Source organism: Anas platyrhynchos, chromosome 1 (assembly GCF_047663525.1).
Source record: "Anas platyrhynchos isolate ZD024472 breed Pekin duck chromosome 1, IASCAAS_PekinDuck_T2T, whole genome shotgun sequence".
NCBI classification, from domain to species: domain Eukaryota; kingdom Metazoa; phylum Chordata; class Aves; order Anseriformes; family Anatidae; genus Anas; species Anas platyrhynchos.
Window position 1 is genome coordinate 49647925 of NC_092587.1, and position 22164 is coordinate 49670088.

Sequence of the window (22164 nt, forward strand, 5' to 3'; positions counted from 1 at the left end):
GTCCAGTACTACCAAGAAACTCTTTTGCAAGAGTAAGAGAAAGAGAACAAAAACAACAAAAAGAGAATAAATGTGCTCTTGGATACATCCTATATATCTTTTTCATACTCTTCCGTAGTATTAAACGAGAAAATTAAATAATAATTATGCTTCAAAAGGAATTAGAGGTTGGATGATGTTATTTTTGAATGAACTGAAATAATGGCTTTAAATGAAAAGTATATTCATCTTTCTATAGATGCATATAGATATATATATAATTTCTATACATTTTCTAAATTTCTACTGAGGACTTTTTGGGTGAGGAGCTTATTAACTTGTAATACTAACTCATCAATATCACACTGAAAAACTATGTATCCCTTAACTGGCCTTGTTTGCTGTTCAGTTGGCAAAAAACAGGTAATTTTTGTTAAGTAAGCTAAGCAACCTGACATATTAGGAGCAGGGAAAAACCATTCAGTGGCAGCTAGTCAAAGGTTTTACCTGGTTGCACTTGGGTGGCTTGTATGAAGAATTGCAAAGCTCTTTCAAAATTCTTTTCATTTTCTAAGGCATGCCCCACATTGTTCCATAGTTTTGCGTTGTTCTTATTCACCTAAAAACAACAACAAAAAGATACCAATATATAACATATTCAGCTGCATTTGATTTTCTTTCAACTAAATCTTGAAGTTGGAAAAACACAAAACATATGAAATACCAAGCTGCTATGTATAAAGAACAATAAACCAGCACATACAGAACAATTACATAGAACTTCCTGCTCAACATCCATTTATTTTAGTCATTAGTACCTAAAAATTCCAGGGATTTTAAGATGTAATTATTGGAAAATGAATAGATGGTTGTTCAAACTATTATATCACGCCATATGTACATTTAAAGAAACTATTTTATGCAAACCTTTTGTAGATTTTGCATTCAAACATATTGTGTTTACCTCCAGTTAAGAGAATACACTCAACTGTTTTAACACATTAAGAAAAAATTCTTGTTTCTTGTGCATGAATTCCCATGTGTGCATCACACTGCTTTTAAAGCATTCCCAAAAGCTACTAATTAGATACTGTCAACATAGAAACAAAAGTGGCAAAACAAGCGTAATTTCTCTTCACTCTTATCATGCTCTAATGCAGTCAACTTATTTTAGAACAGCAACAAAATTTTCCATTATCCCCTTCAAATAAGATACAGTACCTTTAAAGCTGACATAAACAATGTGTATTCTGATTCCCAGTCCCAGTTTCTGTGCAGTGTTTTTAAGGCGTGCGTGAATAGTACCACAGCCAAACAAACCCAAGAGATTTTTCTTAGTACACTATTAAATTAAAAAAAATAAATAAATAAAAAATAAAGATTTGTTAAAAGCACACAAACAATTCTTATTTATACTAAATAAAATATCTCCTATCCTAGGAGGTAAAAAAACTGCAAAACATATTTGTGAATGGTATATTCTAATTTGCCTGAACATTAATTGTAGCAGTACAAAATTTAAAAGGAATCTAATGTCTGACTTCAAGTTATTTACCTGCTATTTTTTTTTTATCACTCTGCAATCTGCTTAATAAAAACAAATGCAATCCACATAATATAACGTGAAAAAAAATGTAGGAAAACTGTACTTTTGCTTTTCAGACCTTATCTGTAATCTTAGGCAAAGAACATGATCACTACGTCCAACAGTGAGGTTCTTCAAAACACTGTATAAAATGTAATAGCTTACAAAAATGAAACAAGAAAAACTAACATGTCATCCTATCCCTTTATTTAGTATCAGGTGATTCTGCACACTTTCTTTACTGAACCCATAACCAACCTTTCCCACACTGTAGCATACCTCTTATCAGAGAGGTCTGCTGTGGAGATCACCCAATGCTCCTAAGTAAACACGATGCAATAGTAGTACCTTAGTAGGAGAAAGGTTCAGTGCCTTATATTTTATATATTTTATATTTTATTTAGCTTATATTTTATTTTAAAAGCTACAAATCAGGAGCACAGATCATGCTCTATGGCCAGCTTGTCAGCAACAACCTTCTAGATTTTTTGCAGTTTATTTTCTGGAGTTTGAACATTGCTTGGATTAACTACACCAGATATAAAACAAACTTTAACAGACTGACCATTTGGTCTCTGAATTCAGATCTATATGTGAAAAAACACACTAAAGACCTAGTAGTCTTCCTGCAATTATGAACATGACTTTGTTAAAAAGCTTTAAAAATATCATTCTGAAGCAGACATAGCTATCCACCTTTGCCAGCTATTTCTTGGTTTAGCTGTTCACACCCTGTGTACTCTAGAGGGGTTTAACAGAAAAAACAGAAGCTTTTCCCCTCATATACAAAATGCTGCACATGCAGGACTGTGCTTGTTTTTGTTGTTGGTGGTTCTTGTGTTTTGCTTTAAAATAAATTAAAAAGTAGAGCAGCAGAACTGAGAGGAATTCCAACACCACAAAGCAGCTGGTGAGAACTGAGACATGTAATAATCCATATTCCCACCAGGCTCATGAAAAAGCCCCCCACCCCTTTCAATTTTACTAAAGCAAGCAAGGAGCCTATTCCACATTGTGAGACTTTTTAGAGCACTGACTTGCAATATTTTTGTAGTAAGCCACACTGCTGCCTAATTTTCCTCCCTATCTGTCCTCTCCTAGATCCTTGCTTTCTGTCACACTTCTATTTTTGCCACTTCGTAGTGGGATTTGTGATAATACTTTCTCCTCACTCCCACGGGGTATCACTGATTTCTCCTTTTCCAGTGCTGTCAGCTTTGGCAGCACCAGTTAGCACAAGTTATTCTGCAAGGCCTCACTTCTAACGACAGCAGACAACACAGACTGGGATCGGCTGCTTTTCAGTTTGTCCAGATGAGCAGAAGGATGGCACTAGGGTAAAAAGGGTAGAGCATCCAGCTCAGGGGGAAGCATTTACAATGTACAAGACCCTAGAAAACCTAAGGTCCATGCAAAATATGCATTTAGAGCAGAAATTTCAAAGGAGAAATTCTTATCTACATCATTCTTTACTTAAACAAATACTGAACAGTTCTGATGTACATTCTTAGCACTTAAACTCTGAAAATTTTATCAGTAATAAAGATGTTTTCACATGCTGCAGACTGATATACATGCATTACAAAAACCTTAGTCAGTCACCTTTGAATGAAGTTCAAATCATATCTAGACAAGATTTTTTTTTGCCAAATACTTAAAAATGATTTAAAACAGAAAATACCATGTTTATTTACATAAAAGAGACTAGGCAGTCCATTTTGTAGTGATGTGTAACAATAACTACCTTGCATTCTGAAGTGTTTGGTGTCAAAGGTATTGAAAAATATGTTTTGCGGTGTTTGCATTTTTAAATGAATCTCTGAATACCCTCAGACTAACAACAACAATTGGAGATGTAGGGGAAGAATCTCAGTATTTAGTGTCTTAAGGACTATTTTTCTTAAGAGGCAAAGGATCAAAGCACTAAGGTATCTCCCCTCTCCATCAGATTTAAAACTCCTCCTGTACTCCTATTCATTCAGTTTCTGTAATAAAAGTCAAAATGTAAAAATATGTAATTTGTGAAACAAAGGTTCTGTAATGTTTACCATTGTCTTACAATTTGGTTCTCTCTCCAAATACAAGCTCAACCAAATTTTTAAAATGGATTGCTCCAAAATAATTACAAAAAATATTTCTATTTGGTAAAATGGTTTGACCTAAGATGGCAAACTGCTATCAACTAAAAAATCTTAAGGGCCACGAACTCATGATAAAATTTGATTAATGATGTCACAAAAATTTCAAAGAAATCATTGATCTTCTGCAAAATATTTTAACCTAAAATACTAGCTTGTATAAATTAAATATATTATCCTTTCACCTCACATCACTGACGCTTCAAAAGACTGTGGCACAGACTGAAAAGATTGAAGTTATCTGTTACAATACTATGGAACTCACTTCACACAGCACAGCTAAAAGTAACTTCTAGTCTACCTTGTTTGTAGCATGAAGCTAAATCACAATTAATTTTTAAATAATTAAGAGTACTTAATCAGATGACTAACTCACAGTGCTGACCTTCTGACTGCACCCAACATACATATGGGTAAATCTAATTCAAAGTATTTGCTGACACGAAAATGTTTTTTCCTAATAAACTGCTTAGTAAATGTCTATCCCCTAAACCAGTACTAAATTCCTCTACAGGAAGAGCAGCCATTGTACTACTACGTTTTCAAAGCAATGCTGCTGATGGTGCATGTCTGTTTATAAATTAAAAAATATCCACTGGCCTCCTAAGTTCCTTGCTGTCATTTGCTCACACCATGGAACTGCCAAACAGTTACTATTGGTCACCTCTCTGCATTCAGTAAGAACTTGATGCAGAACAGGACCTGCAACGTCATACATTCACACTGGTTAAAGCTCTATTAGGGAAAGCCCGCAGTTACAAATATCCTTGTCTTCTATTAAATTAGGAGAAATGAGTTACAGATAATCTTACTGTACCTTTTATTTGATAATTTCTTCCATCCATGTGCCACTAAAATGCAGAATCCCATGCTAGGAACATATAACACACGTTCTGCTACTACAAATCCAACAGGAAAAAAGAGGTTTGATGCAGGAATGAAGGGTAGCACTATTAAGCAGAGTGCCTAGAAAAGAAACGCAAATTATTTAGTAAGCAAGATTAGGCAGTGACAGACTGTACTCAACAAATTATGAAGCAATTACAAAAGCAAAAAACAAAGTCTGACATACATGGTAGATCTATGTCTTTTTTTTGTCTTTTATGTATTAAGATCTGTTTTACATTGAGACCACTCTGAGCATGGCAAGTTAAACCCTACAAATGACACTTTCTTATGCAGCCTAGTGTAACTGGTTTTCTGTACTACAGAAAAGAGCACCTGTATGACAGAATGCTAGGATCAAAGGTCAAATTCAAACCAGTGTTTTAATAAGAGCTCCACATACAAAAACATGACAGACCTAAAACCTTGGAGACTGTCTTTCATAATAATTAACAATTATATGATGTAAACAAATTCATTTTACAATTGATTCTATTTTTAATCTCCATTACAAATCTGAGTAACAAAAATCAGAAGCAACCACTGAATTAACATCCATGTTTAGATACTATACTACAGGCACCCCAAAATACCAAAAATGACAATGAACTTATCAACTGCCTTAATTGGAGCTCTTAGGTTTCTGACAGAGATCTTAACAAAAAGGTGCATGCCTGGGGGAGACATTAAAGGACAGAGAAACTCATCTGCTACAAAGGAATTGGACATGACTAATAATTACAAATAAACTATTTTAATTATTAAATAATTAAGTAATATTAAATAATTAATTCTAAATATATGGTCTCCAAGTTACAAAATAAAAACAAAACAACCCCCCTACAAAAATATAATATTTATTTGAATATAGTAAAAAGGATTTTTTTTTTTTTTTTTTTTTATTTTATTTTTAGAAATTTGATATACAACAGGTTGTCGTCTTCTGTCTAGGTAAGGAGAACTGTCTTTCATATGTTAAAACAGTCAACACATCCAGTATGAAAGAATCTAGGACTTCACATATAAAAATGCCAAACTGATTAAAGGTTATCTCGTTTTTCATGGAGCCAAGAGTATGCACTTGGTGTATGGATCATTAACATGGCTCAAGTGGTCCACAGCAATTCATTAAGCTACAGGAAAAATAAATAACTGAGTCTTAAAGAAATTACAAGCATAATACGTAGAGAATATGTTGATTACTTGAGGAGAAAATTGTATTTAATGTCATTTCACATTCCTCTACCTTTATCCTTTACATTTTTATAGTATATGCTCCTTACAGAGCACCTCCCAACCTATCTCATCAAGAAGTAAAAATTCCACCATGAAACTTTAATATAGATTTTTGTAATTCATTCTGAAATGCAGGAATTCATCATGCTATCCCCAAGCCAGTCTTCTGTACCACTCTTTCACCCAGTTACAGGAAACGTCTTCATATTTTTTGGGGGGGAAGTGAGGGTTACTGTCATTCTGTATTTCACTGTTTCCAGTAGCTAAACACAAGCAATACTACAAAAGTGAATCTACAAAGCAAGTTCCAAGTGTGCTTTACCAAAAAAAGTGCTGTTTTGCAGATCTTTTACTTAAAAGTTATTCACACTAAAGTAAACTTTCAAATGCGTAAGGTTTGTACATATGCTTAAATGACACCTAATAAAAAGGACTGTCAATGAATCCAAGGTTTTTGGCATGGTTTATTTAGCTCTCTGCACTTCTTCTGATGGCAAAATGTCACACAAGATTTTGCTCAACTTCTTTCGGTCTCTTTGCCTCTCCTGTCTATTGTCCTTCAAATATAATTTCTCAAGTGACAGACTCAAAGCGCCAGTGCAGATAAAAAATTTGTTCTCTTCTGTTCATTTGCTCTCTTTATCATGAACTTTCAACAGGTGCAAAGCTCAGTTGAAAAATAGCCCCATCAAGGCAACTGAAAAACATAAAAGAGACAGAAACATTCACAGTATGCAGGAAGGAAAAAGCATGTGACAGAACTCTAAAATATGACCATAAAATATAAAGAGTAAGTGAACTGCTAGATGACCATTCAAAAAGTTCACAAGGAAACACTTGAAAACCTGAGATGCAAGTACGGGACGTTTGGAAATAAACAGTGAAAAGTTCAGAAGTACTGATGTCTGGGTACTTAAAAATCACTTTAACACTGGTCACTTAAAAATGCAAAAATGCAAAAACTTTCTCTAAGAAGCTTAAGGATACCTGTCTGCTCCTGACATTTGCACAGTAAAAAAACACCAAGGTTAGTGGCTGAGTAGCATGGAGTGCTGTCTCATCATAAACGAGGGCTGAGAAAGGATGGTAAAGCACTCGTTTGGGACACTTAAGCAAGTATCAACAGAGATAAAAAGTTTGTATTAAAATTTTGCCAGCCAACAAAGAACTGTCTAACCCAAAAAATTTAATTTAGAAAACAAAAGCCATGATCACAGACTGATTTGGAAACTTAGGGAAAAGCCAAAGTAATTCTAAATCTGTACTATTCATTGTACTAAACATTTTCAATATTTATATTGTAAATTATTTAAAAAGGTCACTTAGCCTGATAGTCAAGTTTTCTGACTGCTCAAAATGATAAAGTAAACACAAAATACAAGAGAATTTAATTCTTCATACATTGTTTCTAGGGCACATCCTTTATTAACGTCAAAATAATTGATTATTTCAAGCAGCATAACGACATCAACCTGCCAAAGCATGCATTCTGATTTATAATACACAATCCCATTTTCTGTTAGTTTAATATTGTCAGTTGGTAAAATAAATTGGCTACTTTGAAGAAGCAATTAATCTGTTTTATCCTCTCCCAATTCTGTTATTTCAAAAAGGCAATTTATGAACCTACAGCAAAACAAAATATGTCAAAGTAGAACACAATGTACCCACTTACCTGAGTTATACTTTGTGGAGATGATTTGTATCAAACAGATGCTGGCTGAAAATGGGTCCTTCAACTTTTCCCTCTCTCATTAATGAGTTCACCCTGTGGGATGTCTTGTGGAGAACCGTGGAATGTCCACTGTCTTCAGCATGAGACCTGAGGGTTTCATGGGGCTAATGCAAGAGCCAAAACATGCTAGAGATTTCTAAAGGCAGAAGCTCTTTACAAAGCCCTTTAGGACTCCTTCAGAGTGATGCTCATTAAGAGTTCAAAACCAGTGTGAACAGTCATGCTTTCAATAATGCTGTGCTGAAAACACAGGTGGCATCTAGGTTTACTAGGCATCTAGGCATACTAGGTGGCATCCATGCAGACAACTAAAATTTGTACCTGGCAGAGAACTAATTTATTTTGACTAGCACTAATTCAGGCTTTTATTGGAAGAACTGAGAACCAAGTGTGGAAAAAAAAAAAAAAAGTTAAAAAAACAGTACTTCAACATAGTTATCTGGAAAATTGCCATAAACTGTGTAAGTGGGTTTCACTAAACGAAGATTCAATTTCTTCATTTTAAAGATTATACTATGATCTCTCTAATAAGAGAAACTAAGAAGCCCCAGTGAAGAAACTGTTCTCTCCCTCTCTCTCCCATGACACAATATCCTGTCTACATCAAGACATTAATGGTTTACTGGTAGGCAGAAACGGCTTTTGGCCTACAGTGCTGTTGCAAGTTATAACAATTCATTTTCAATATTTTATATTGCATTCTCATCTAAGAGATTAGCTTTCAGGCATTTAGATACGTCTGCAAAAATCCGCATCCTACAGAAGGTTATATACACAATAAAGGTATGAAACAAAAATAACTTTCGTTCAACAGTGATTACACTGTGTTTAAGCTACACTGTAGATCACAGGCTCAGCTGAATGAACTCAAAAGACCCTTGCTATAAAAACCACTTGGAATAATAAGAAAAAAATGCCCTTGAACAAAAACTAATGTTGAAAACGTTAACCCTTTTCTCTTCTGAACTTTACGAGTTAGGAAGTAAAGGGAAGGGTTGGGAAATAAAGTTCAAGAGCAGTCACGAAAAAGGGTGTACTGCTCCCCATACACATTTCCACTACTTTCAGTACGCTGGATAAAAAATGTTTCAGCTTCTACCAAAAGGAAGATTAAACTACTTATTTATATTTAAGTACTATTGAACTATTTTTTTAAACACAACGTTTAGTTTTGAAATACATATTCTCCAATAGCATTAAACTGCTTTTCTGGGTATGTCATCTTGCGCATTTATTATACAAATAAGCTAAGTTTCTTTTGTTCATATGCTGTTTCCAAATTAAGGACTAGAAGCTTCACCAGATATAATACAGATCATTTATTTTCATGAATTTTCTAGTGAAACAATCTGCCTTACTCCATGACAAGACAAAAAAAATAAAATGTATTAGTCGGAACTGTAATATTAGGTCTCTTTGAAACGTATCCAAGTTGGTCTGCTGATTAGCAAAGAAATTCATAGCTTTAAATTGTGCATAAATATTCCCACCCATCTGAAACTTCCGTTGGCTAGAGTTATATATTTAAAAAAAAGCACGGTATTTCTGAGGCAAGCTCAGATTTATACTTGTAGATTTGTTGCAGGCATAACTGAACCACTGACTTAATGAGAAACATAGTATCAGTTAATCATTCACCTTGTGACTTTTTTTTCAATAGCCACAATCAAAAAGGTCTTTTTGGATGAAAAACATTTCCATTTCCTCCAAAATACCTATTTCAATTTTAAGGTTGTATACTAGTAAAAATCAGGAAGTGATTTCATAGCTGACAAAACGTAGTTTTGCCTTAGTATATAGAAGAGACTACAGACAAGTGCCTTCATTATAAAAGGGGAAAAAGGGGGGAAAACTTATATACCTAAATGCCAAAATATGTCCTTTTATATCAGAAAAAAATCAATTTCCTTGCTAAACGTGTAAAATAATTACTGATGTTTAAGTAGAGTTTGAAGGATGGAAATGCATTCTTATCCTCAAATTTAAGTTCTACTGAAAATCACAATTTGCTGTCCAAGTTCTGAAAACTTGAGATTGGCTACAATGCAGTTGGAAAATAAATAACAATAGCCATACTTATTCTCATCTCATCTCTTTATCTACATCTCATCCCTGACAGAGTAAACATACTTAACTGCAGTTTAACAGGTTTATGGCTACAATGATTTTTCTCTTTTCTTACGTATTAATTTTAGCCCAAGAGACGATGCATGACTGGGTTACCACAGACTAGGCATGTGATCAAACATCCTGCGACAGTTATATTCTTGGGGAGAGCGGAACAAAAATGAATATGAAGCATGCATCATTCATACCATCAGTACAGTCTTGGAGGAATCCCCAGGATATCGGAGACTGAAGACAACCAAAGATCCCAGAAAGCAAAAGAATATAAGGGTGGCAACATTTCTAACATCTAACAAAGACTCCACGAGTGGAATAGTTCCCATTGTCCAGTCACAGCATAACTCTGAGGGGTTGAGAAGAAGCCAAGCATTTACAGGGAGGAGGTAGTTGAAAGTCAGCTGCCTTGCTGGAGATGGACTTACAGCAGCTGGGTTATCAAACCTAAAGCAAAATAAAGGAGAAAAAGGAGCTTTTAATGAAAACAAGTTATGGTCTTCATTGACTGTATGACCAGATGCAAGTAGTCTTTAGATTCATAGCTAGAACTACCAATTACAGCCATGTACAATATCCTAATCTTCCTGCATTTGTCAGGAACCGCACAATTTGGGAACCACACATAATGATGCATTTTAGCACAGGACAGAATCTCCTCCAAGATTCTTTAAAAAACTTGTTTGGGATATAATCAGCATGTTTCAACAGTGATTTACACTACTTTTCCTGATGTTGGGTTCAATGGTCCTTGTTACGTTTTTAAAAATTTGCCTGATCTTTCAGGGAAAAACATTTGATTGTTGTATTTTTATATTACTTTACTTTTTAGAACGTTAAATTGCAGTTTTTCAGTTCTACCAGTATTCATGTACATTTATCCTCAGGCACCGTATCTGAAGTTAAGCATGCTTTCTGCATAATGCATGTCTAAAACCAAAGAAATTATTCATATGTAGACAAGGAAAAACTTGTTAATGTTCTGAAGTACTCAGCCAAGGTTCAAACATACAGCCAATAAAAAAATACTTCCGTAGTAAAACTTAATTTTGGATTATTAGAGTCAATTAACAACCAAAAGTGTTTTGTTTTTTTTTTTTTTTAATTAATGCATACTCAGATACCTTAGTACATTGGATATTTGTGTCAACACGTACTCAAATATACCAGTTAACAATTTGACAAAAATTGTAGAATTGTACAGCAATTCTACAATAGGGAGAGCAATTCTATAATAGGGAAATAACTTAGACTCTTCAGGTAATGCATCTTTGGCCATTTTATTCAGACATTGTTAAGCCATATCTTATGTATCAGTATCTGTAAATAAGAGACATTTTCCTATTACCTTGTAAACACTGGAAGTTGAGACTGTATAACCTGGACTCTGACAACAACAAGAAGCAGTGTACTGAACATTAGTACTATGAGCTTCAACAGCGTTTGGAGCATGGAAAAAGGTATACTGCCCTTCCCTTGAAGAATCTGCACAGCTGTGTCCAACAGCACTGGCAAGGTATACTGCAAAGGAAAAGGTGTTTTTAACAAGTGTATTCATTAACTGAGGTAAATGTAAGTTTTTTTTTTTTTAATCTTGTTTTTCTGTAAATGCATGCTCCAAATAGTTTCTTAATTAGGTTTCATATGCCTGTCCCTAAAGTTCACCATTCTAATAAAAATAATTCTATCCAAGTATTATTGCTAACGCTATCATAGTGTAGTGCCAAATTTTCAGACAGATGAATAAACATGTACCATCTTCAGACAGAGTTTAAATAATTTATTTTTTATTTTTTTAGAATTATCAGTCGCTTTGAAAACCTATCTCATGAACAAAATATCAAGGTACAGTAGAAATACAATTTATTTCTTTATTAGCCCAGGGTTTCTATTTTATGTCTCTACTGCAGTAACCCATCTGTCCTTGCCGCATGAACATTATGATCTTGCACGTTATATACCCTAATTTCTTTCCTGTGTGCTGACTTCTTTTCTTATGTCTTCATGTCTTGTGTTACAGATGACTTACTGCTTCACATATACTGTCTGACTAAAATACAGGGATTGATAGGGTTTTGAAAAACAGTCAAACTCAGTTCAAGTCCAAATCTGGATTTTTTCTTTTCAACTCAACTGACTTACATGAACTTTTAAAGACTTAATTGAGGATCATATTAAAAGTTACTGGAAGAGAAGTAGTGGTTTGAAGTTCTTCCTTAGAAATCTAGTTTGAAAATTACATTTATTGACTAGGCATATATGACCAATAATTACAAACATATTCCTTCAAGCACAGAAATGTGATTTTGACTTTTTAGCCTTTAAGTCTGCCTTGGCATATACTTCAGCTTTTACTGTTGTAGCTTTTAGAAAATATTCCCTCAAATAAATAAGGAGTGGTAAATTAGAAAGATGATCTTAGTACATGCAACTATACCTCTTTAAATTGCATATGGTTTGACTATTAAAAAGATAAAAATTATTTCACTGCAGGAAAATTGTCAAACAAAAGCTAATAGGAACTTCTGAATGCTCGAGATGAACCCTATCAGATTAGAAATTAAAAGTATTCTTAGAGAAATAAGTTTCATCAAAGTATTACTTAAAGATGGCTACTCCAGAACATCTGGTTATTCGTAAGCAAATAATGAAATGTGATTGTAGATTGTATGTTCTCTATTTTTCCTGAAGGATTTAAAAACAACCAACACCCCCTCTTTCTGCACCTCAGACTTCAGTCAAGACTGTTACATGCTAGTCTTTGCAAACCTAAACCAACTAAAACCTTTGGTTTTCGTTAAGAGATGTTGACTCTTCATCAAGTAGATTTGACAGTATCTCTGCACGGTGTGTAAAAGACAACTTAGAAGACATTTGCTTCCCTCCCCACGATCCATGTATTTTAAACAGCAACTGAGTCAAAAGAACACCTCAAAACATTAACAGAACTATAGAATTAGCCTGAATTGATGAAGTCAGTGTTGAAATATCATGCTTCCAAGTATTTGATAGCTCTTTAGAGAATTTCAAGAAGAAATCAATTTTAAATTTCAATGACATCTTACCCCTTGCGCAATAAATACTTCATACACACAGCATATCCCCACCACCGTTATTCCTTGCTCTTTACACAATGTTGCAACAGCTACTAGAAACACAGTCACTGCAATTGGAGTCCACACTGCAAATCAAGAAGACACTATTGAAAATGTTTCATCTTACAACACAAAAGCTTAATAAAGGAATTTTACCTAAGAGGTGAAAATTGACTCTATGTCTGAACACGATCTAAAAATGTGCCATTTGGACACACCCTATAAGCCTACTTAATGTGCCATTTGTTATTACAAATTCTCAGTCTTACCCTACAGACATTAATTCACAAGTTAGGAGTTTTAAAACTGCCTCCTCCTCTTAGGAAAGCAAAACCCAATCTTTCCTAACTCACCAGAATACCTTTTCAAATGTATCTTTTAAAGGCAGTCAAAAGTCAAACTGCCTTTGAAAAAGAGGCCACTTCCTACATCTGTACTGAGATTCTGCAGCTTACTGAGGTATCTCAGCATGTTTCCACTTACTTGCATCAATGAAAGTTACTGCAAGAATCCCCTTGTCATTAGCAAACTCTAGGTTTAACAAAACTGAAAACCTGCTTAAGCATTAAAGAAAATAAAAGGCAATTTATGATTGAGAAGTGCAACTATAGGGGCTATCTTGGGGCTGGATTTTTTTTTTGTACACACTTGTTGAATAATGTGTATCCACATTACCATTTTAGAGCTCTATTATCCCTGATACAGAAATTAAGTTACGTATATTTGTCAGTCATTTACCTATGGTATTATCTGGCCCTTTAGATTTAGTATATGATAAAAAGGCAGCTAGAAAAAAGATGGATGATAGAAGCTCTGCTCTGCCCACAACTCCGGTTACCTAAAAGAAAAAGAAAAAAACACACAATATTATTCCTTTAGTGATTATTCTAACACAAAACGAGCGCATGACCAATATACTAACAGGATATGCATAAACAGTCTGTAAACTAGCAAAAAAGTCTAATGAGTAAGACTGCTTTCAGTTCAATCAGTGCTGAAAACAAGACTATGATATCCATAGCACCACCATTAATGAGACAACTCAGAAAAGCTGTACTGTCTTATCTCCAGTAACAGCTGCAATTAGTACTTAAGAATTGGGCAGAAAAATAACTTTCTTAATAATACTTCAAAGAAACTAGTTTTCTTCAATAAAAGCTGTAAGTGAATGTGACAATGTCTGTCTTACATATAGATCCTGAAGACAGTGGCATACAGAAACTATAGCGGTTATTTTTGTTCAAACCTAAATGCAGAAGGTTTTTTCAGTGAAAACACAGATTAATTTCTGTGCTTCCATTGTAGAACTTGCATGTTTTCCTCATTCTCCCCTGCTTCCTTTTAAATCTATGCTGCAACCAACAGCCATGGATGAAAGACAGGTCACCGTGTTAATACCTACTGCAGTAGTCACTGTTCCTACCTGACCATAGCACCATTTAGGACTGTCTTTCCTCCTAATTTGCCCTCTTCTGTAACGTCTCTAATTGCATCCAGTTTTTTCTTCTTTTTTTTTTTTTTTTTTTTTGAGTAAACTGGTTGAAAGCGGCATACTAAACCAAGGCAGACAACCATATTTGGCTATTTGGCTAAGAAAACCTTACAGCTCACCATGTAATTGTGCTGATGCTGACGTCTGACTCTCAACCATCCACACTGTGCTTAAAATTTTTAGTGCTAGGTACATTCTTAGACAAGCATGATTGATCAAGCACAGCATAAAGGGAAAGTAACTAAATATCCAAGGTCACAGTGTTAAAAAAACTATTTAATTCTGATTTTTAAATCATTCTCTGGTGCCTCTGTTGAGATTAACTTACATTTAACAAAGGACTCACTGAAAGAGGCGCAGATACAAATCATATTCCACAACTGATATGGCATCAGTGACTGTGTTAGCATTTTGGGTAGTACAGAGGCGTTTATTTCAAAAACATCTTAAGATTTCTCAGAGGATTCAAATATTCCTGTATCACAAAATGTATCTGTATCACAAAATTATCCTGCATTAAAGCAGATTACATTACATTAAAGGAGAACTTAGATCGCAGATAAAGCAAATGTGCTGGTATGCTTCCACAGTCCACAAAAGAGAGGCAATTTCTGGATACAAAGATGACTTAAAAAAAAAAAAGAAAATTCCATGATTTACAAGGTTAGTTGACATCCCATGAGCTGTCTATGTGGTCAGCATGCCTCTGGACAGAACAGTAGCAAACTAGCATAGACTGAGTGGAACTAGAATGACTGAACTGGAATTCCAGAGACAAGGACAAATGAGACTATGATGCTGTTATTCAACCAGTTTCTTCAAATTTTTTCCCCTCATAAAATGATATATTACCCTCTCAGGAGTCCAGTTTCTCTCTGAAGTTGAGCAGAAAATTTGTCCTCTATTTATCCTGCTCTGTTAGTTTTTTCAGCAGAAATCCATTTATCACCAGGCAGGTAAAAGTTTGAAATTTGTATGTATTGTATCAAACTATCTCAAACAGGGGAGTAATAATAAGTAGGACACTAAACTGAAGGTATTCAATTCAGATACATTTCAAATATCAAAAGAAACAAGTGGTATCATCAAATGCTACGAAAACAAAGAATGAGACCTGTTCTGAAGTTCTTATTAAAGTCTGAATAAGTTTGTTGGCACCCAAGTCCAAGCTTCTAAAATATAGCTTTTTACTACCTTGTTTCTTTATGAACATGCCAACTTTCAACTATAAGAAACCTTTCTTGGTTGCTTGTTACATGGAATTCTCCATGCAAACACTTGAAACGATAGTATGTCTCAAAATCAGAAGGCTTACTTTGAAATATATGGGGAGAAGGAAGAAACATATTTTTACATATCTAATTAAAACAGCAGGGGAATTCAGTTACAACTAACTGCATTTAAACCTCAGAGTTTTAAGTACAGAATCAAGTTCTAGTAATTGCGTAGGCTTAAAGTGCCCTCATGCGGCTGATATCAAGAATTGCATACACTACCAAATGCTTTTGCTTCATAACTGTACTTCATAACTTTCTGATACAATGCCTTACATAATAAACTTTCATTGAACAATGTTTCACAGGATTTGTACAAATTCTTGATAACTATTTCACAGTACTAGAAGCAGCTGCGTTACTGTTATGTTATATGGAAACTGACAGTTTAAGCAAGATAAAGAATACTGAAATTCATAGATCATAGAATGAAAGAAGTTATAAATTTATCACTAAGCCACGAACCAGTAATGTAAGGCATTCCTGCAAAGATGCTATCACATTTGCTACAAACAAAGCCAAACTTTGAAACTTAAAGCACATGTTTTTAAAGAAACAGAAAAATGAGTGAAATTAACAAATAAAACTCATCCTTCCCCTAATACTTTTTTTTTCTGTTTTTGAGCACAAAAGCAAGGAAAAATTCTTAGGCAATTTTTTAGGCAAAATTGCAAATCTCTTGCAATTTTAAACATGATACTACCTTCTTACATAAAAGAAATTAGTAGCTCAGACATCAGCCAATTATAAGCCTTATGAACTTACTACCTGTAAAGATTTGCTCAAAATACATAAATTCAGGCTTCTAAATTGCTCCTGATAGGAATTTCTGTCTTAAGAGAACATGAAACAGTGATTAGAACTCTGGGAGTGTTTCATAGCTGTGAAACACCCCTTACGAATCAATGGAAAGCTGAAAGGCATAGGTATTTATTTTTTCTTATATCATATACTTTCAATTACAGGTTCAAACAAAGACACTAAGTCGCTAAATTGAATGTAGTATAGCAATAACAATCATAGAAAGAGTCCTGCTGGGATAGATAAAATGACAAAAAGGAGGACAGAACAGACTGTGATTAACTAGAAGAAAGTGTTTAGGAAATAAACTGAATTCAAGAAAATAAATTAAGAGATGTTCATAGTACTTATGCAACCCTGGATGGAGCATCCATGCAAGATAAGATAGTCGTCATAAAAGTGAAATGTCAGTGACAGAGATTAAAGTTATCAAACAACTAAATGAACATTTCCTTACTTTTCATTAGCTGTACGGAACAACAAACAATTCAGCATTAAAGTCAGACACCTTCACCACTCCTTGCAAATGGCAAAGTAAACAGTACACATAAGAAAAAAAATCACACACATTTGGAGTTCCAATATAGAAAGATAAACACAAAATATGACATCTAAGGTTAAAAAACAAACAAACAAAACTTGAACAAGTTTAGCACAACTTTACCTACCGCTTCAGTATGTATTGGGTGCACTGCAAAGAGTAAGGATGCAACAACACTACTCCTGTTGTCCAGAAAAAGCTTACAGACCTTGAGGAAGACTACACAAACCACCCCATGAAAGATGAGATTTAGGAAGTGGTAAGAAACTGCATTTAACTCGCTGAACAGGTAGTTTAAACGAAATGTGAGAACTGTGAGTGGTCGGTAAGATTTATGACTCCTCTCCTAAAAGGAAACAGATAAATAAATCAGTCACTACTGTATTATAAAGGTACTTTTACTCCAAAATATCTTTCTAAAGATCTGTGCCTTCAAGATTTCCCTCCACTGTTCTCAGACATATACCTTCAAAATAAAAACTTGAAAATCAGTAATACTAACAAAGCCTAATGCATTAAATGAAAACTCAATTTCAAGTAAGTTGCTGCAACAAAGAAGTGAGTTCTGACTTTTTCCAACTTATGTGTAGTATTGATGTATTATTCAAGTGTTTTGATCAATTTGACATTTCATGTTTTAGGTTAATATTCTTAGAAAAACTTTGTGCACTATTATCTACACATTTGCAACATGTCTACCAGTCAATGTGTCTATGTTGCTGGTTACTCCCTTCATAAGCCTTTTTAAAACCTTAATACTTGGGGGTTCTGATTGACAAAAAGGTTGGCGTGAGCCAGCAGTGCGTGCTTGCAGCCCAGAAGGCCAAGTGCAGCCTTGGCTGCATCAACAGAGGAGTGGCCAGCAGGTCAAGGGAGATGATTGTTCCCCTCTGTCCTGCCCTTGTGAGGCTCCACTTGGAGTGCTGCATCCAGGTCTGGAGCCCCCAGCACAACAAAAATAAGAACTTGTTAGAGCAGGTCCAGAGGAGGGCCATGAAGACGATCAGACAGCTGGAGCACCTCTCCTATGAAGAAAGGCTGAGAGAGGTGGGGTTGTTCAGCCTGGAGAAGACAAGGCCCTGGGGTGACCTTATTGCAGCCTTTCAATATCTATAAGAAAAACGGAGAGCAACTTTTTGCTTAGGCAGATAACAGCAGGCCAAGGGGGAAATGGTTTTAAACTATAAGAGGGGAGATTTAGATTAGATGTTAGGAGGAAATTCTTCCCTTAGAGGGTGGTGAGGCACTGGTACAGTGAAGCTGTGAATGCTCCATCCCTGTAGGTCTTTGAGGCCAGGTTGGATGGGGCTTTGGGCGACCTGTTCTAGTGGGTGGCATCCCTGCTTATGGCAGGGGGGTTGGAACTAGATGATCTTTGAGGTCCCTTCCAACCCGAGCTGTTCTATGATTTTATTAGTTTAGGAACCCATATACTCTGGATGAATACTGAACGAGATGGCATCTGAAAGAATCTGTAAACTTCTCTTACACATAATTTTCATATAACCATATCAAAGTCTATTTATTTGTAGAGCTAACAATTAGTATCCCACAACAAACTAACTCTGTGTATTACAGACATGAAAAAAAATGAAGATTACAAGGTGGTATGCTTTGATAAGCAAAAAACTTATGACATTTTTTTAATTTGTTCATCGATGGCACCATGTGTGACTTTATATAAATTTTGTAGCCACATTGCTGTTGTATGACATTCAATCAACTGCAGCTTTTCAGATAAAAATGTAGTGACTCAACATAAAACAAAAGCTCTGAATTCACATAAAAGATACTTATTGAAATAAATTCAATGGATTCAATCCCTATCCTCCAACTCTTAGAGTTGTTGTTTAAGAGAATTACCTTTCTTTCCAGACTAAAATTAGAAATAAATACTATTGTATGTCAATGTCTAGTTTTTCAGGAGGAGAAGGGAAAATAGTAGATTTTTCCAATTTCTGTATTGAACCTAGATAACACACAGAGTCTTGACGCGTGATATATGATTTTCTTACAAGTTCTTTTACTGAACAAAAGAATACATCTGTTCCTGATCTGGCAGTATAAAATACTAACATTACCAAATTTCATCAGAAACAAAGTGTTCTATTAAAACCACAGTATGGGAAAAAAAAAGCTGACTGTAATTTATTCCTCCAAGTGTTCTACAGACAGTTTACCTCAGACATTGGAGTACCCCAGAAGTCATTCTGAAACAGATTTTTTAATGGAGTAGAAGGATGTAAATCTTTGTTGTCCAAAATTGCTGAAACATCATCAAAAACAAAGCCGCAGAAGAGACTGTTCCAGTAGCAGGCTGCCACCACACCAACAATTAGTGCCACTTCCTTCAGGCTTACGTCAGCCATCTTCCCTATGAGCTTTCATGGGCAACAGCTGAAATAAATAGAAAGAAACTTGAGTGGTTTTATTAATTAAAAACTGAACTTGATAAATAAGATCAAACTACGACTTCTGATATAAGATAATGGCACTATGTATCAGTAACGGATAAAGCTTTCCTCACATCTTATTCATTTTTTAGACAATTAAGTGGTTAAAAGAATTACTTTCATTAAAGAGTTTCATGCCATAAAAAGCCCTCAAAAAGTGGATACTGTCTATTGCATTTCACACTTTACTAATAAAGAAGTGAAACTGAAGATGACTTGTGATGTGATTTGTAGCAGATAGTCATGCAGTTCAAGTGAATGCTACAAATTGGAGAACTGTGAAAATTAAGAGCCCTAGAATCCTGAGTAAATTAGCATGCTGAAAACTCAGAGAATGAGGTTTTAAAAAGGACCAAAAATGTGTTAATTATTTTAGGTTGAAAGGTGTTTCTCACAAAACCTTTCAAAATTCATTAACAAAAACAATTTTCAAAACATTCCGAAGAACAAACAGGAAACTTGTAGAGCAAGAACAGGTAAAAAAGGACATTACTGATAGTAAAAAGTTAAACTTACCATTGAAACTCACACTTGGCTCTTTTGCATTCTTTGTAAAAGTTCACAAGAAGGTCATTTTTTCCTCAGCTCTGTCCATTGCACTGATGTCAACAAATGTTCATGAGAGTCCTGTCTCAAGAAAAATGGCATGTCAAGAAAACAGCACAAATAAACCTTATATTATTTTAGCCTGTCTTGTATGAACTTCCTAATCTCTAGAAATTATTAAATAGCAATTCTATGACTATTTCATAAATAATACATAGGTGGCCAGGTCAAAAGTTCACGTTACTATGTATCAGGTTGTTTGGAAACAGTTTTGCCCTGGAAGAATAAGCAAGAAGGCAATTACAGTACAAAGGCATTCTTTCTGACCACTGGTTAACACAACACAGTTTAGTGCCAATTGTTTGGACTAAAGATATTGAAAAACTACAGACAGTTGAACAGTGACTTAGTTTTGAGAAAAAGAAGAGATGACTGAACAAATTATATAGCATTTCCCCCAAAACTAGAAAGGGGGGAAACATCTGTAAGGGCATGGAATGGGTAGTATTAGTAAGATAATGTGGATCAATAATATGTAAAAACATCAGCCTTGTACCTAGCAAGGTTCACACATTATAGCTCTCAAATAACTAACCAACTTTAAAGTGTTTGATTCTCCTAAGTCCTGAAATGCTCCTTTTTTGTTTTTGTTTAACGTTATATATTTTTTAATAACAGCGTTCAAATTATACTATGATATCCTGCAAAAATAGGTGAGCAAAGCTATCTTATCCAGACAGGTAATCTCAGTCACAGTCTGCAGCGTGGCCTGAGAGCATGACAATCACCTATCAGAAGTAGTGGTAAAGGTAAACGAGCAGTGGCACTGCAAGGGACACGTGCAACGAGATGCAGGTGTAGTTACACTAACACCAAGACTAGGATCACTTAAAAGAAATCAGAACCAACCCAGTCACTGTTACTCACATAATAGCAAAGGTTTTCTTTTCTATAGTACTCGCAGCTCAGGCTATTGCTGTTATTTCAACCAAGAGCCTTTTTTTAGTCGTCACCACCTTTGTAATAAAGAAGATAAAAAGCTATGTTAAATGTCAAAGGGTGCATCTTTATAGTAGCCTGGGTCAGAGTACTTTAGCCAAGATTAAGTCTGATCACATATTAGCAGAGAAGTCTTATTAAAAACAAACAAACAAAACAAACAAAAAAAGCATACTACAGGAATACATGGAAAGACATCCCCTTTTGGAACTTCAACCCATCAGAGGTTTATGTACTTTTTTTTTTTATCCCCCTTCCCCAAGAATGCAGACGAGAAGAATCTGCTATTAGCCTGTGAGAAACAATTTGAATTTCCTTGCTTGAATCAGCTTCTGAACAGTGTACTTCCAGCTTTTTTAAGTTCACTAGCTCTGCTGAAAAGCAGTGGTATTTGAAAAGGACCTACAAGTAGCATGTAATGATTTGTCAACATAGAAACCTACATTTCTGAAATACCATGTTCTAAAAAGTAAGGGATGAGGTAACATTGCCATACAGAACCAACCTGAAGATTTAAATTCCCTCTTTAAGAAAACACATCATTAGGTAAAAAGGTTTTTGGTGAGTTGAGACTTCTTTTGTAAGTTTACTGCTCACTTGGAGCAGCAAACCCTTGAAGATACTGCTTTGAGTTTCGAAGTCTAATTCTGAGGTAATTCTTAAACATTCCTATTTCAGAAAAAGCTACTGCTGAACAGCTGGGAAGAAAACAAGATAGATCTCTAAGCAGAGACTTCTATCCAAAGGAATGAGTTTATCCAATCTCAATTGCTAGCTCAACTACTTTTTGTAGGTTTGTACTTTTCCCTACACAGAATATACGTTAACACAGCTACTTTACTTACCCTTTAATCCTAGGCAATTCTGATGCTCTTACAAGCCTTTATTTTTATTCCCAACTTCTAGCATTTCTTCAATCCAGAATTGTAATTTTACACAACTGCTAACCACACTGTTCCCTTACAATGCTACATTTACCTGCATGCCACCAGTAGGTAAAGTACTACTGTTTTCTTTTTAATCAAAGGGAACTGTAAAGCACATAAAGATTTTAGCCACATCCAAAGTCTGGTTTAAGTGGTTATTTCACCATCAGAAAAGTCTGTTTTAGATCTCTGAAAAAGCTTTATCATAAAAATTTTCTTATTTGCTCCTTGCCCTTCCCTACACCTGTACATTTCAAATGCCACCAATGCAAATACATGTCTGTAAGTTTTCCTCTTCAGATAAGTATTCGAGCCACAGACATTCCCAAACAATTCTTAACAACTTACTAAATTTAAT

At 34.8% G+C, this 22164-nt stretch overlaps 1 protein-coding gene across 5 annotated transcripts in view; it reads right to left on the minus strand.

The window, feature by feature from the left end:
• TMTC3 (transmembrane O-mannosyltransferase targeting cadherins 3) overlaps nucleotides 1-22164 on the minus strand; it is a 36276-nt gene that overhangs the window by 6999 nt on the left and 7113 nt on the right. For 3 of the 5 annotated variants that reach the window (XM_038173101.2, XM_038173100.2, XM_038173102.2), the window contains 11 exons: nucleotides 20809-20897; nucleotides 19852-19962; nucleotides 19063-19279; nucleotides 17010-17228; nucleotides 13513-13612; nucleotides 12745-12860; nucleotides 11028-11200; nucleotides 9874-10126; nucleotides 4520-4668; nucleotides 1201-1321; nucleotides 487-598 (listed from right to left, as the gene is read on the minus strand). In XM_038173101.2, coding sequence (XP_038029029.1) covers nucleotides 487-598; nucleotides 1201-1321; nucleotides 4520-4668; nucleotides 9874-10126; nucleotides 11028-11200; nucleotides 12745-12860; nucleotides 13513-13612; nucleotides 17010-17228; nucleotides 19063-19251 — 1432 coding nt within the window. In that variant the 5' untranslated portion in view covers nucleotides 19252-19279; nucleotides 19852-19962; nucleotides 20809-20897. The remainder of the gene's footprint in view (nucleotides 1-486; nucleotides 599-1200; nucleotides 1322-4519; nucleotides 4669-9873; nucleotides 10127-11027; nucleotides 11201-12744; nucleotides 12861-13512; nucleotides 13613-17009; nucleotides 17229-19062; nucleotides 19280-19851; nucleotides 19963-20808; nucleotides 20898-22164) is intronic. The other 2 variants (XM_038173103.2, XM_038173104.2) reach the window with 1 other exon arrangement.